Raw genomic sequence first — 15,719 nt, forward strand, 5'->3', positions numbered from 1 at the left:
GCTACATTGCTTGTACACCAAAATTAAAAACATTCATTATGAGACATCAGAAACTGAAAGGTGATTAAGGCTATACTGCCATATGCTTAATACGGCAGCAAAGAAAGAGGAAGCAAGTATGATCAAACTAGATACTGCTCTCAAAGAACACCCTTTCACATGTATGGGACTCAAGTACACCCACAGGGACAGAGAACAATTTTTTTAAAATAAACATTTAAAAATTGTGCTTATATCTGTATCTTATATCTGTTCAACACTGAAAATGCTTCAGAACAAAAAACCTATTAATCTGCCCCGTCTTTAGTATGACAAAATTCCATGCTTTTGGTCGTCTTTTTTTGGCTGAGGCCAGAATTTCTACAGATATGAGACACTACCTTCTTCAAAGGTACTTGTTTAGATGACATAGAAAACACGGTTAACTGCTTAATAAAATTAAACATCTCTCCTGTGAAAGATGCCCCTTTAAGGTTTTTCTCTAATATTATCATATAGTAGAACCAGGAATAAGCTATTTACATACCTGGTTTATTTTATAAGAGTTAGAAGCTCCTCTTTTTACACACTGCAAGCCCTCAGTTCACAGGGACACTTTCTAGCTGTCATTACAACACAACTACGGTACAAATAAATCTTAAGATGACTCTTAAAATGCTCAGATTGCTGATATAAGATTCAGTAAAATCAAATATCTAAAGCTTCAGCCAAGCTTTACATGAATGAGTGAGTACCAGAACAAGAAAAAACATCAAGTCTGTGAAAGAACAGTCAAAATAACCATTCAGTAGGCCTTAACTGAGCTTATGAAATATCCCCCTGGTATTAAACGGGCAATATAATCTCAAAGCAGACTAAGGAACACCTGAGACAGATCCATTTGAGCATGAGGATAAAAATAAAGAAAAAATTAAAACCTTTACCCAGACAAATACTCTGTGTAGGAAAAGCTGATATTGCTGATACCTCTTAAGAGACAGCATGCATTGTAGTGACAGCCACCCACCATTCAATATGTGAAGCAGAGGAAGGACTGTTTCAGACAGCGCGTTTTTGCTTTTGGCATCAGCAGATTTAGCAGGCAAATTTAAGGTTCCCTTTGACAGCTCCCAGGACTATTCTGGCCAACCAGGAGCAACCCAAACCTAACATAGAGACCTGTTAGCAGTATGATCAGTTGAACTGTACACTAGGAAGAGACCCAAACAGCTTTCAAGCACAGAGATGGAAAAATCACTTAATATATGGCCCAGACTACTGTAGTTTTGAAGATTATCACCTCTAAGTGACAACACCAGATATGCAGTAACAAAACCCTGCCAAGGCTTCCTCAAACTCTGAAATCTGGCCTGTTGGCATGACAGTCCCTTTCCCTCATCCACCTGCACCACATGTCTGGCACCAATAAGGATGAACCTGTTACCAACCTGCAATTCTAGGAACTGAAAAAAGGCTTCAGAAGTCTTAGTTACTCTGGAAGGGCATATCACAGCCGAACCAATCTTGCATTCCTCATTTCACATGACCTCATCTGCCTCCCAAATGTGGCTATGCTGCTGTTTAGAGACACAGTCTGAGCACACATTCGTATTTGAACCATGTGACAGGCCAACATGTAAGCCAACATCCTGATCTACAGGCATACATATTGACCTGAGGATGCATCTTTGTCACGTCCAGATCAGCACAACTTATTGCTGTTAAATGGTACAATACTACTCTCTCCATCTTCCCCCAAACATGAACTCCTGTTGCTTCTCTTGCTTCTGATCTGCCCATCACACAGCCACAAGCTGGATCAACTTCTTGACATAAGTGTTGTTGATGATCTTGACATAAGCTAAACCTGATCCAAGGCAAGAGTCGGGAACATACAGATTGAGAAGGAACAAAAAGGGCCAGCTGACAGGAGACAGCCCACAGATAGGCTAGACAAGGTATAATGAAAAACTGCACTTTAATATCGAGACCATGGACAGGGGAGTAACAGATAGTCCACTATTTCAAAGAAGATGAATTAATGAGCAAGAGCATGTTGCCAAACATGTGCTAAAGTTTCCTGTGGTTAATCAAGAAACAGAATAAAACTGGGAAAATGGTCACTAACTTAAAACTCTGTGTCCAAAGAAAAGCAACAAAGCTTGCAAAGGGTCTAGAGAACGGGTCCTGTGAGAAATGGCTGAGGGAACTGGGGTTCTTTAGTCTGGAGAAAAGGAGGCTGAGGGGAGACCTTATCACTCTCTACAACTACCTGAAAGGAGGTTGTAGAGAGGTCGCTGTCAGTCTCTTCTCCCAAGTAACAAGCAATAGGAAATGGTTTCCAGTTGTGCCAGGGGAGGTTTTGATTGGATATTAGGAAAATTTCTTCACAGAAAGTGTTGTCAAACATTGGAACAGGCTGCCCAGTGAAGCGGTTGAATCATCTTCCCTGGAGGTATTTAAAGGACATGCAGATGCAGCGCTTCAGGGCATGGTTTAGCGGTGGACTTGGCAGTGCTAGGTTAACAACTGGACTCGAGACAGACTGGGGACAAAACAGTGTTAAGGTAATTTCTGTAGCTGTAAGAATTACCTTTAGGACTCAGCTGATTACTGTTTCCATTCAGACAGAAGATAGCTTTTTATTCCTACTACACTCCACATGGTATATGTGGAAGCTTGAATGAAGATGCTGGTCAGAGTGATTTGAATCTACCCCTTATTATTCTGTGGGACTTGTTACTACTGAACATGGACAAGAGAAAGGAAGGACCAAAATATGGCGACTTTTTTTTTTCCCCCCACACTAGGAATATCAGCAGCAGCAGTTGGCTCAAAGGCCTTAATTTAATTTAGGCTTGTGCTGCTTTAAATTGGACTGACCCTGAAAAAGGGCAGTAACAATAATCACCCAGAAAGATCTGAAATCTACCAAGACTGTCATCTACAAAATAGGACTCTGTACACAGAAATTTTCCCTACAAAGAGCTGATACAAATCCAAAACCACCAGGTAGTTCAAGAACAGTTCCACTTAGGGGAACACTGGCCCCCATTATAACAAAACTGAATAAATTCAAGTCAGCCTGGGGAATTCAGCCTCCTGCAAGCTCCTGCCCTTTCAAGCGCTCTTCATTTAGTCTCTGTCGATCCTTCTAGTAAAAAGGCATATAGCTAGTTACTGCTCTTAAATGGAGACCGTTGTTTACAGTTTAACCTACCACTAACAAGCCTAGAAAAGGGGAAAAAAGTGGATCAGGACAAATGGTTCCTGAAGGGCTAAGGCTTTAGGTCAGGCCACTGAAAAGTCTTTATACAGAGCCTGGCCCACTCCTCCTAACAGGTGGAAGAAGGATCTGAAACACACCTGGATTGCCAAGGTTTAACTAAAAACTGAGAATGAACATGGTCTGGTGTTGTGGTTCTGCAACAAACTGGTTACCAAACAGCTCACCATCCATCTACAGGTCCTTCAGCATTGACAAGACTGGTGCTGGGGGAACTACCTGCATACAGGACTTTGTCGAATGCTGTTCCTCTTGCAACATCAGTCTCTGAGAGAATGGCAAGCCTCTGGCATGACGAGTTCTGAGACTCAGACATCACTGGCACAGAGAGCCCAGAACCAGCACAAAGACAGGTCAGATGTATGACACCTGAACACTGCTACTGGGACTTCTCCCGAGGTTTGAAGTTACAGCAACACTCAAAGCATTTTCCCAAATACAATAAGAAGTGTACATGTGAAGTGCACACATTGATGACATCTGAGGCTTCCATTAAAATACATTTACAAATATACTTTTTGATGTCTGTAATATATACAGGTACCTTATAAGAGAATGATTATATCCTTTGGAGAAACACAGAAAAGTTAATGAAAGCCAGGACCCAAGACACAAGCAAAACTTCAGGAATCCCTGAGTATTCTATTTATACTTATATAAGAATGAAATTTCATTCTGCAATAGGAACTGTCAGCCAGTACACATTTAACAGATATAGGTTTAATCGATCTTGAAACAGCAGTCTCAAATGTCAGTGTGTAACGCTATGTATCACTCTTCCTATAGCTCCATCACAGGCAGAAGTGCAGCCTCAACCTTCGTGATTTTAACACCACAGAAAACCTAGAGATTCATAGGCATTACTAAAACACTGTCAGTTTTAAATACACAAGAGAAAGACTGCATCCACTTTGTGGTAAACTTACTGTAGAATAACTATTTCACCTTCCAATGACATCAATGCTGGAAGTTAACAGCTTGACTAGAGTTTGTAATTGTATCCAGATGGTTTATGTGACTTGTTACAGCCATCCCTCCTGGCCACTAGCTAGGGAAGTCAAAGTCATTGGAATTCTAGGGAAGTATCAGGGAAGGAGATGGCCCCTGTTCTACACCCAATTTGTACTGAGGGTTAGAATAAGAGATGCTAGAGCAGATATATAAATGCAAATACAACATGGCTGACATGCCTTCATTTTCTTTCTCCTCCTCCTTTCGAAAAAAGAAAAAGAAGAAAACTTGCAAAGGTGAGAGCTGAGAAAGTACTAACTGTACAGTGTTTCTACGAAAGACATTAAGAACTGCATTATAATGGCACGTGTAGAAGTATGCTGCTTTTAAAGGCAGTTCTGACATTCCGGCCAAACTGAACTGATTTCTTTTAATAGCTTAACTACATATCAAGCCTTTTAAAACAGCTTATGAGAGCATGTATTAAAGAACTAGGAAAATTTCTAGCCTTGTCTAGTTTTGTGTCTAAACAAGCAATTTGATTGCACACGTTGCCTTCTACCACAGTACAGTCATACATCACACCAAACATTAAACCAGCAGACCTTCCTTTGAAGCACTTTAAGCAGAATGTTTGAGGAAAGACCAATTATCTTCTCTCTCCCTTCCACACTAACAGAACCTCATATTGGACTCGTCCTGGGTTTTGTCATGCTGTCTTCATTTCAGTGCTGCACATTGAGATATTACACTCTCATACCACTAGGCAGCCTAAATTTCCAGACAAATTTCAATACAGCCACAGTTAAACAATAAATAACAATATTCCTTTTATTGATTTAGACCCAAACATTCCTAATTGATTACACAGACAAATGGATATTCAAAAAGTGGACTAATTACCTCTCAGAATCTCTATTTGGATATGATCTTGCAAGTGGTGATACTGCATGGCTAAGAACAATGTAGGCATAATCAAAAACTTGTTTCACTTGCATGGCACCGTAAGAACTTCTGCCAACGTCGTTTCCTGAAATAATGTGACAGTCATCAGATCATCTTTTTTTAATATCAGTAACCAGAAAATTATTCATACTTAAAGCTCAGAAGCCTTAACAATACAGCTTAACTCTGTTTGAACTGGTTAGCCCATCCTACTCATATCAGGAACAACTAAGTGCATCTATCTCAACAAAAGCAGCTAACCTTAGGAATGACACTTAACATTACGCATTCAAATTCACCACTTTTAAAACACCTATGTACCAGTGCCTGAAAGAAACAGAATAGAGATAAGCTTAGAGCTCTTACAGCTGTCTTTTAAGAGGGAACCCACTAAGCTTAAAGCATCGTGTCTCACTTACCAGTAGAGTTTCTGCAGGCCAAATTCAGCTTAAAATTCCGCTTGTGCAACATTATCTTCATAGGGCCAGGTATACTTACATCAACCTCTACTTAACCTTATCGAAACTACAGGTTAATAAGCCAGCTCAGACAGATTATTTATCTCCACAGGATAAACCAGTTTGACAAAATCTATCATAGAGGATTCCAGAAGCTTGTAGAGCATTGCTTTTTGATCAAGTTAGTGGCACTTCTTGACTGCCCCTCTTTAAGCACGAGGGACATTTATAGCAGAACTCTTTCCAAATCCAGTGCCAAGTGTGAGGAACCACAGAAGTTAAGAACATGCTAATGCTTCCGTGTATCAGTGACAACATACAAGCATTAGTCTCCCATTTGGCACCTAGAAAGATCTTGCTAGTACTAGCAAGAAGAAAGATTTGGGTTTGGTTTTTTTTGTAGATATGTTTGGCACCAGACACCAACGGTTCACTGTCACCACTCAATTTAAAAGACACAGAGAAAAACTTCTGCAAATTCCATGTTTAAAATACAGACTAGATCTTGAGTGGGTAGAAAGCTGCTTACAGTAAAAGGTTCTCTCCTTCAGAATGATGCTTGAAATGCTGTGAGAACACTGGAAAGGGACGAACCACCGAAGATGTTTATTTTAAGCTTGAAAATCAGATCAGGGCCCATGAACAGGTTTTAATGAAAAATCTACCTTGAAAATTGATGGGTATAGGACAGTATCTATCTGATGGAGGACTGAATCCAACGAGGCTGAATTTGACTTTAGAGGAACCCTTCATTCACTGAAGTATTTTGTCCAGCGAGCCATTATAGACAAACATACTGAGGTTTGCCATCCGGGGGGGGGAGAAAAAACAGCCTTGGCTTTACTACTTCACAACATATTTTAGTCCTTCAGGATTCTCCAATCATAATGCCACTTTATCAGGAAAACATAATCAATGAAAACAGACTGGGAACACAAGAGCATTTTGGGAACACAAAAATTCTTCAGTAATTTATGTGATCAAATAGAAGGTGATCAAGAAATACTCCCTGTTTACTGAAGTAACTGAGTATCTTGTTCTGAATGCATCGCTGCAGTATCCAGCAGCTACTACACTCAAAACTACAGAAGCCTCCCTAAATGGCATATTTGCAATTGAACTCTATCCTGAGGTAGAAACAGAGACCAATGCGGTCCTAGAACAGAGAATCTAGGAAGAAACACATTGTAATCAAGTTCAGAGCTGCACTACAAAGTAGCAGAGAACTTCACAAAGAACTTAGTCCAAAGGCAGCTGAATAGAGACCAAGGTATTTCAGTGGTCAAGAAATCAGATCACGAAAATGTTAATTCTACTAGAAAAACAAAAATTAATTTAGTACTGGTCTTCCAGGGACAGGACATATTGTTGTGTGCTGCAACAATGCCACGCTAAACGTATATACAAAATAGAATTAAATTAAGAAGCAATACAGAAATGGAATATATACAAGTGGCTAAACACACAGTTGCACCTACCACTAAATTAGAGTTCATCCACGGTGGGACTTGATGATCTTAAGGGTCTTTTCCAACCTAAATAATTCTATGTTTCTACAAATTCACATAACAGGAATTAAGAATACACACTCAATCAAATTGCAATAGTTTAGTCTGATTGATGTAAAAATGCTACATTTGACATGCATCCTGCATGGAGTTTGACCAAAATGAAGACACTGCTGCTACAAACTGTTGGTTACTCTTTTCATCAGCCGTTGCCACCTCCACTGCTGTGCCAGCAAAAGAAATCATAAGCCTTCCCTAATCCACTTACGGCAACTCAAGCAGTTTAGTTTAAACCACCAACGAAGTTGTGTATGAGTCTTGATTGAAGCAGATTTGAGAACAGAGGCAGGATAGCTCATGCCATAGCATGCCTAGGTTCCTGGATTGCCTCATTCTGCACCTGTAATTAGTTCATAAAAATGTCTGAATAAACAGTCTTATTCAATTATACAGTCTGCAGAGTTTCTGACTTGCACTGCAGCTGAAAAGCAGGTATGGAAGGCAAAGCTACTATGCAAGCTACTGTGAACTGTACCAGTGAAGCCTGTATAGAGGTGGCCCTACCCAATCCGGGAAGCAACACATTAAAGAAGCCAGAAGATCACACATTTGCACTTGTTGTCCTGAATAAATTTTCTTCTGAGAGACCATTCTCACTAGCAGATCACTTCTTACATACCTGAGCATCCTTCTTTTGTCACAGTCTACAGACTGATCAGTTAAAGCACATAACCCAAATGCTCTCACTCTTTAAAAAAATCATACAGACTTCAATCCCCAGATGTACATTAGTAGATAACAATGGTGTGTGATTTCATGTATAATTCAAACCTCATTCCTTCTTACAAAGCCTTCATCCTAAAGGAGCATGTCTAAGATTGTCATCACTTGCTTCAGTATTACCACTGCATCAGGTGGCCTTCCATTACCTGAAGCAGTTTTAAGAACATGGCCTGGAAAGGTAAAGGTAAGACCATGAGCTAGGACTGAAGCAGATCTATTTATGTTAAGCTATTAGCTGGTAAGTACCTTTTTGCAACATTCAGCATTAAAGTGCTTTTTCAGATGCTAACTTCAATGCATTTGTATATTTTTATAAATGCATATATTTTATATACACACACATATATATAATTGCAGGTTCTAATGACAAACATCAGATACTGAAAAACTGCAATGAGTAACTTTGGGTGGCCACTAAGGATAGAATAGATAATCCCAACAGTTACTGCCAATCTCAAATATAATTACTTCCTCGATTTGTGACCTATCAAGATGCAGAAGCAAGCAACATAAAGCATAATTAGTCCTGCAAGTTAAAGCGTCTCTTTTCAGAGAAAACACACTGAATTTAAGGTTTAGAACTTTTGTTAGTTCCCGCAGCAATTCAGAATGAAGAACAACCTTTCTCATGAAGGGAGCAATGCAGGTGGAACTCCAAGTCTTAAACTGCAATTTAGCTACTCTTGCCCACTGCCCATCTGAACCAAGATCAAAAACATTCCTGTTCTGAGCATCAGAAATGACAGAATGACCTTGATAATCACCTGACTCAAAGGCACAGAGTAATAAACTTCCCTAACAATCTGTTGAATAAGTGTCAAGGTTGGTTTGGTTGGTTGGGGGTTTTTTTTGTGGTTTTTTGTTGTTGTTGTTGTTGTTGTTTTTTCCCCCACAACCACAGATTAAAGATTTGTCACCTGCAGAGTCATGTCTTCCAATACAGGATGCTGTTAGACAAATTCTGCACAAACCTCTTCTAGGATGGTATCACCTGCCTCGCTCCAACATGTTCCTGTGAACAGACTTCTGAGTGTCCGGCTTTGCAGTTCTCCTAAATGAATATTTCCACTTTTTCCACATCAAAGAAAGGACAACTGCTTTGAGAAACTGAAATGGTGGCAACTACAAAACGTTTATAGAAACTTCCTTCTTTGGATGATGCTAAGGGAAAATTTTTCATCTCATTACCCTGTCCTAGGACACTAACTCAAGATGAAGAATCTTAGGCTACGTATGAAAAGCAAGTATAAACTACCACTTCAAAATGCATCACCAGCCAGGTTAGTCTGACGTCTCAAATCCAGATTTCAACACACTTCCCGCTTTGAGTGTACACTCCTGACATCTTTGTTGGAATCTTGTTTCTCAAATCACAGAAATTATAATCCTCTAGCACCCAAGAATAGATCTTTCAGAATCTTAGAGGAAATCCTACAGCACCCAAGAGAATCTGCACAAAACCCACTACGACCAAAACAGCAAGACAACAGGTTGATGCCTGTTCCTTCCAAATCCAGAAACTAACAGAAGGTACTGAGAAGGTAGAAATGATGTATCATACCCTTCTGATAGCGAGACATCACCATTTCACACTGGAAGAAAAAACATTTCCTACAATTTAAAGGAACTAATCCCAATAAACTTAATCCTGTTTCCTAGAAGACTGTCTAAAGCTATTCTTATGAGTTATACCTTTCAGCATCCTAAGGCTGAACTAGTGTACGCGTTCATAGGAGGGACCTTACGCTACTTGGATAGTCTTTAGCAATTGAAAGGCTTTTTTTCATCCCTGTATTTTTTGTCTCATTTCTAGATTAAGTCGTCATTTTTTGAAGTCTTCTTCCAAGGCTTAACCAGAACTTTAGAGAAAGCTGTGATCAGGCTAAAAAAAGATGGTAAACAAAGGATTAAAAATTTGTGCATATATTGCATAAACTGGTTTGAGGGAAAAACTCCAGAGCAGCTTACACAAACTTAAGTCAAAAAACATACGCATCCACTCTTTACCAAAATACTTGTTCCCATCTCCTCCACAGTACTGGTACTGACCCTCATGAAGATATAGACACTGAGTGGATCTGGCCACAAACTAATCAAGCAGAGATGACTTGTCAACTGGACAAGGTCCTGAACCCTTGGAAAAGTTTTTTGTACTGGGACACAAGCAGTAGAGAACTAAACTAATTAACAGAATTCTAGACATTATCTACATACACCTGACAGGTGCTTTTAGATACTGTAGGAATATGTGATTGAGTCTAGATCTAGGAAGGCTGTATTTGTGAGTTAAGATTCAAAGAGCCATCCTGTATGTTCTACGTGATTTTCCTCCTAGTTCCATCAGGCAAGTTCTGAAGCTTTATGGTAGCTGCCAGAAAATATCCCCATGGGACACAGTGGTCAAAGAACTTCAAGTTATTGTCAGCTTTCATTTCCCTTGCTAAAACACTTTCTCTCCTGTAGGAATTGCATTATCTCAGCCCATAGAACCTCATCTAAAATTTAGTTCTTAACTCTTTGATAGTATATAACTAGATATCTTTCTTTTGAATTATAGTTCTTTGCTTCTGCAAGATTTATGCTAGGAGGAACAGTTCAGAGTCCTTACTAGACTTGCAATTCATTTTTTTTTATTCTCTGAAAAGTCAAAGAGAAGACAAAATTTCAAAGATTAACTATTAGCAGTGATTAAAACATTGTGCAGCATACGTAGTATCATCTTTTTTAGTTCTCAACAGATAGGAAGGAACAGTACTGGAGGACAGTAAAGGTTTTTGACTCTAAAGACATGTGGCTCATGCTGCTACTGAAACGGGTCTTCAAGCAAGTTAGTACACATCTACTGAAGGAAATCTCAATAACACAATGAAAGTTCTGCAAAACCACACCTATTCCTGGCAAAGTACAAGAGTCATGAGGGACACAAGCTCAGAGCTACAAACATACCGGAGACGTGGTTAGATAAATGAGTACTGTAGCTTGTAACCTCTTCTAGAGGACTACAAACATTCAGCATACTGAATATTTAGAAAGGTGCCAGACTTCAGCTCCTGATCCATGGTATTTGCTTTAAAAGTGCTCTACATAAGCAGTCTACCCACAAGACGTGACAGTATGGAGTTTGAGTGCCAATTACATTCTACAAATACTAATGCTTAAGTCCAAATTAACTGAAAATTGACTTAGTTAAAAAGCTGTCTTGGAATTTCAGCTACTTGTGACAGTCTAAATAGAATCCAAACCGAGTACTACAAAGCTGGAAATTTTTTTCAGGAGCTCAGACAAAATTAATCTTGATTACTTTGAAGGTTACCGAATCAAAACCAAACCTTAAAGAAAAAAAACCCTTAAGTTAATTACTTTCAAAAGTACATGCAACTAGAACTGGCATTCTCCAAAGGTCCGTGTGCAACACAGAAGCCAGTTATGCAAACCAGACTCTTCACACCAACATCATAACACAGCTGCTCCCTTACTACACGTTCAGTGATATACACCCATGTTTCTGTGCAGTCCCTACTGCACTGCCTTGCAGGGCAGGTACCTCATCTGGGGCACTTCCTTCCCTTATGGTATAACTTGTCTGAAACATGGCACCACAGAATGTGGCCAGAAAAAGCTACACCTTCTATTCCCATTCTCTCATAACGGACAATGAAGAGCTGTTCCTACTAATAAACCCCGTTCCACAATTTCCTAGACCTCCTTCTTCTGCTGCCCCTCAGCACTGGTAAAGAATCTTATTATACACTCAACAGTTCTGAATCTCCAACGCATTATATATCTGCACTGTTTGCATACAATCCAATTTTCTCAGGCTATGAATCTTGGGACACTTCACGTCCTACTCCCTTAGTGCATCTCCGTAACTGTACCTTGACATCAGAAAAGTCACTTCTCAGTGCAGCTTCTTAACTCATCTGGTGGACTTTAGGGACTCTAATGTAAGCTGTAAGTGCACAAGTAGAGCCAGAGCTTTAGACTATTGCAAGAAGTGTACAATCTTACCAGGCAGGAGAGGATCTTCAATACATAGCATGGATGGTCTGTATCCATTAGTCATGACTTTCATTATTTCTTCTTTGGCAATATAGGCACCTCCATTTTTTATTCTAATACCAGTTTTCAAGTAGTTAAAATTCCTTCCGTAAAGTTCAAAAAATTCTATCAGAAGCATTCCAAGGTTTTCATCAGCTCTTCTGGCATCAATTCTTGGATGCAGCTGTGACACAGAACAGTTGTTAATTATTAAAAATTAGTGCTTTTCAGACCATAACAAAGTGCAACAAAAAGCTCTCATTTAAACAGCTGAGCATAATCTCTTTACACAAGTCTGAATTGAGTCATTAATTCTTCATGTACTTAAACCACTTTCACATAACCAAGAGGGGGCAGCACTTAAGTAGTATCTGGAAGCCAAAGAATTCCTTCTTGCCTCCTCTTCCAGCTATTTGCAGATTAGTAAATTCTTTTCCCTAAACCAAAGGCAATAAAGAAGTACTGCATACTACATCACAGGTTAGTTAGTAATGGAGTAATATACCTGATTTTTCACAGAAAATCCATTGGTCTTAATGTTTTCACAAGTGGGAGGGAATCTATTTACCCCCATTGGAATACAGTTCTTTTATCAATCCCCCCATGTTATATGTGGTATGCATAATCTATAGCAACATAATCGTTAACAGCAGCAGGATATGTAGGTTTTTCCATTATCACAGCTTCTGAGAGGTGCCTAACACTGTACCTCGTCATACTCATACAAAGCTTACTGTCACAAAAATGTACTGGAAGAAGTTATAACTCATTAGCTATTTCATTAGTTACCTACAATATCTACCAGTTTTAAGTATGTCAAAACCTAGCCAACATAATTAAAAAACTTGACTGTTTGATTTCGTAACTTTAATAAACACTGAATTTAACTACTCTGTACATTCAGTATCAACAGCCTAGGACGCAACAAACTTAAACTGCATCCTGGCAGATTTACAAAACACTAGTAAGATGATTCAGGTACTGGAATAGACTGCCCAGGAGGGTAGCATAATCCACATCACAGGCCCTGGTATAGAAAGCAACACACAGCCTCTATGCTGTTCACAAGGCTCCTGCTACTTTTTCAGTTCACAGTGAACAGAAGTTCTTAGAGGTTTGAGAGGCAGTCTGTAGGAGCTGCCAATGATCAAACAGCTAGAGTCATAAACATAAAGCTGTGCATTGCTAGGGGAATCTAAAGAAACAGCATCCTAACAGAGTGTAAATACAGAAACCAAAATATTTTAAAGAACACAGAAACAAATAAGGAACAGACTTACCTGCAGGAAACTAATTGCCATTAAAATTAGGCTGTAAGAGCTAATTCCACCAGTAAAAACTTCATTCAAGTCCCTCTGAAGGAGGAACTGTTTTAATACTAAAATCAAGTAAGGCAGCAAAGAATATTTCTGCAAAGCAAGATAAGTCACATCAATGAAAATGTCAACATTCCAAAACAAAGAGAACTACATAATCTCAATACAGGAAGATTCATCTTCTAATACAAAAACGTTATTCAGTAGTGTGCTATAGTGTTTCCACAGGAAGAACTGAAACATGCTTTTTTATTCTAGAATAGACTTCAACCCTTATTTGATCAAACAGCTTACATATCAAATTTATTTCCTTCCCCTAAACAGTAAGATTTTTATATCCTTTTTTGAATGCCAGTGTCACTCATAGTCGAAGTTTTCCATCTAAACAGTACTTTTACTGCAGAGCATAAAAGTAACTTTATTTTAAGTATGTAGCTACAGAAGAATTGGTTTCAGACATTGTTTAGCAAGATAATATTCATAATCAAGCACCACTTAAATTCAAGGTAAGCAAAACTTGAACAGACTTGCTTTAGAAACAAAGTTTAGTACCTATCTGCAGATCTAGATATGACTGTAGAAGTCTGTTCAGTGTACAGGTTTATCCACACAAAACACCTAGCACTCAAAGGCAACACTGAATACACACCAATAGAAAATAAATTAAAACATCCATGTCTAATTAATGAAAATAGTCTTCAGCAATAAATCTTCAAAAGTCTTACGCCATACCAAAAAAAGTTAGCTAAGCATCTAATGCATCCTTGGTAAGTGGTATAACATTCATTATATAGTTGATACCTTCATGTATTCCTTGATAAATCGAGCTGCCTTCACACCAGTTTCTACGTTAAAACTGATGTCAACTTTCACTTCTGTCTCCTGGTCAGTAAGTTTTATTATTGGTACCTGAAAAGGTTAAAACAAGGTTTTACGAATCCCCAGAAATGCAACGCTGGTGCTATTCTCCACCTTATTCACTTAAGACACATGGATACTATCAGTCCAAATGAATGCAACTATCAAGACAAGAAAACATGTTTTTGAGAAAAGATAACAACCCTAACTTGACTGACAAGCAAACACTTTTTAGTGAGGTGATTAAAAACACAGGCATGTATGATCACATTAACATATGATCACTCATGTACCATCCCATAGCTATTAGATATCTGCCTTCATAGCTGCAATATCAGCTTTTTGTAAGACAACTAAATTTACTTAATTTAATGACTCACTGCTGTTCATAGGAGTGATTCTACTCTCATAACCTGTGGGAACTGCATTACCCAGCACTGCACCATTCACTTGTTAAACTGACAGAAGACCAGCCTAGCAGAAAAAATAAAGCACTGTGTTGGTTTATCAAGCTGAACTGGTTCACTGCAGAGTCAAATGAAAGCCAGAACGGATCAAAGCAAAGCAGGAGTAGCAGTCTTTCCTCTTCTGGCAGGAATAATTTATTACAGAACTACTGAATATGCAAGTTCAGTCTCACACCACCACCTTGAAGGCAGTATCCTACAAAATGGTCTTACAGTCATAACTTAAAACTTCAGCTGATGGCATTTATTTTAAATTCAACTTCTTGTATTTTTAATCTGAAGTCAAAAACAAAAAAGAGCAGAAGTATAGCATCATTTTATACCAACAGCAGAAGGAATAAAACAAGAAAGGCTGGTAAAATTGATAAGCCTAGCCTAGTGCCATTATCCATCACTAACTGGTATCACCAATTCTGAAAATCACACCCAAAGATTACCAGAGTTACTGTTATGTACCGCTACTCCAACTGAAGCCATTGGAATCTTCTGGACCTAAAACAGTCACCTTATTTCAGAGACCTGAAAATGCAACAGCTTGCTAATAGGAGTTTGGAATACTCTGCTCCTGGAGAAAACACCACTTGTTCAGTAACAAAAAATTCTCATATTTTAAGTTTTTAGCATATTCAATGTGATCTGTTAGGCTTACAAGAAAGACGTGAGAGATACTATATATCAGTTTCACAAATTAAATAAAGCTCTTATGTAGCATATTTTGGAAGGGAAAAACAAATGTTAGGCTTGGAACACTTCACTGTCATCAGAAACAAGACAACCTGAAAAATTGGGGTTTCAAGCTAAATAGCTCTAGTTACTGGCCTCTGGCTCAAAGTCCTCTCAAATGTCAGTGTAAGAACATTATACAAATAGTTAACTTATTTTACTAGATATTTTGCAACTACTGACTTTCAGATCTTTATTGACAACATAAGCATAAAGTATGGCCTTCCAGCAAATACAGTACACAGAATTACCGTTGTCCATGTAAAAAACTGTGTCCTATTGTTAAGCACATATACATTCTACTAAAATACTGCACAGAGCAAAATATTGTGCTTAAGAAAACATCATTTGCTTGATGAATTAAGAACACTATTTATCACCAACATCTTAAGGGGTCTGAAAGCTTT

At 38.6% G+C, this 15,719-nt stretch overlaps 1 protein-coding gene across 7 annotated transcripts in view; it reads right to left on the minus strand.

Annotated features, from left to right (window-relative positions):
• TENT4A (terminal nucleotidyltransferase 4A) overlaps positions 1 to 15,719 on the minus strand; it is a 64,369-nt gene that overhangs the window by 28,003 nt on the left and 20,647 nt on the right. For all 7 annotated transcript variants that reach the window (XM_063326204.1, XM_063326205.1, XM_063326202.1 and 4 more), the window contains exons 5-8: positions 14,066 to 14,173; positions 13,229 to 13,357; positions 11,919 to 12,132; positions 5,120 to 5,246 (exon numbers count right to left, since the gene is read on the minus strand). In XM_063326204.1, coding sequence (XP_063182274.1) covers positions 5,120 to 5,246; positions 11,919 to 12,132; positions 13,229 to 13,357; positions 14,066 to 14,173 — 578 coding nt within the window. The remainder of the gene's footprint in view (positions 1 to 5,119; positions 5,247 to 11,918; positions 12,133 to 13,228; positions 13,358 to 14,065; positions 14,174 to 15,719) is intronic.

Source organism: Chroicocephalus ridibundus, chromosome 2 (genome assembly GCF_963924245.1).
Source record: "Chroicocephalus ridibundus chromosome 2, bChrRid1.1, whole genome shotgun sequence".
In the NCBI taxonomy this organism is placed as follows: Eukaryota; Metazoa; Chordata; class Aves; order Charadriiformes; family Laridae; genus Chroicocephalus; species Chroicocephalus ridibundus.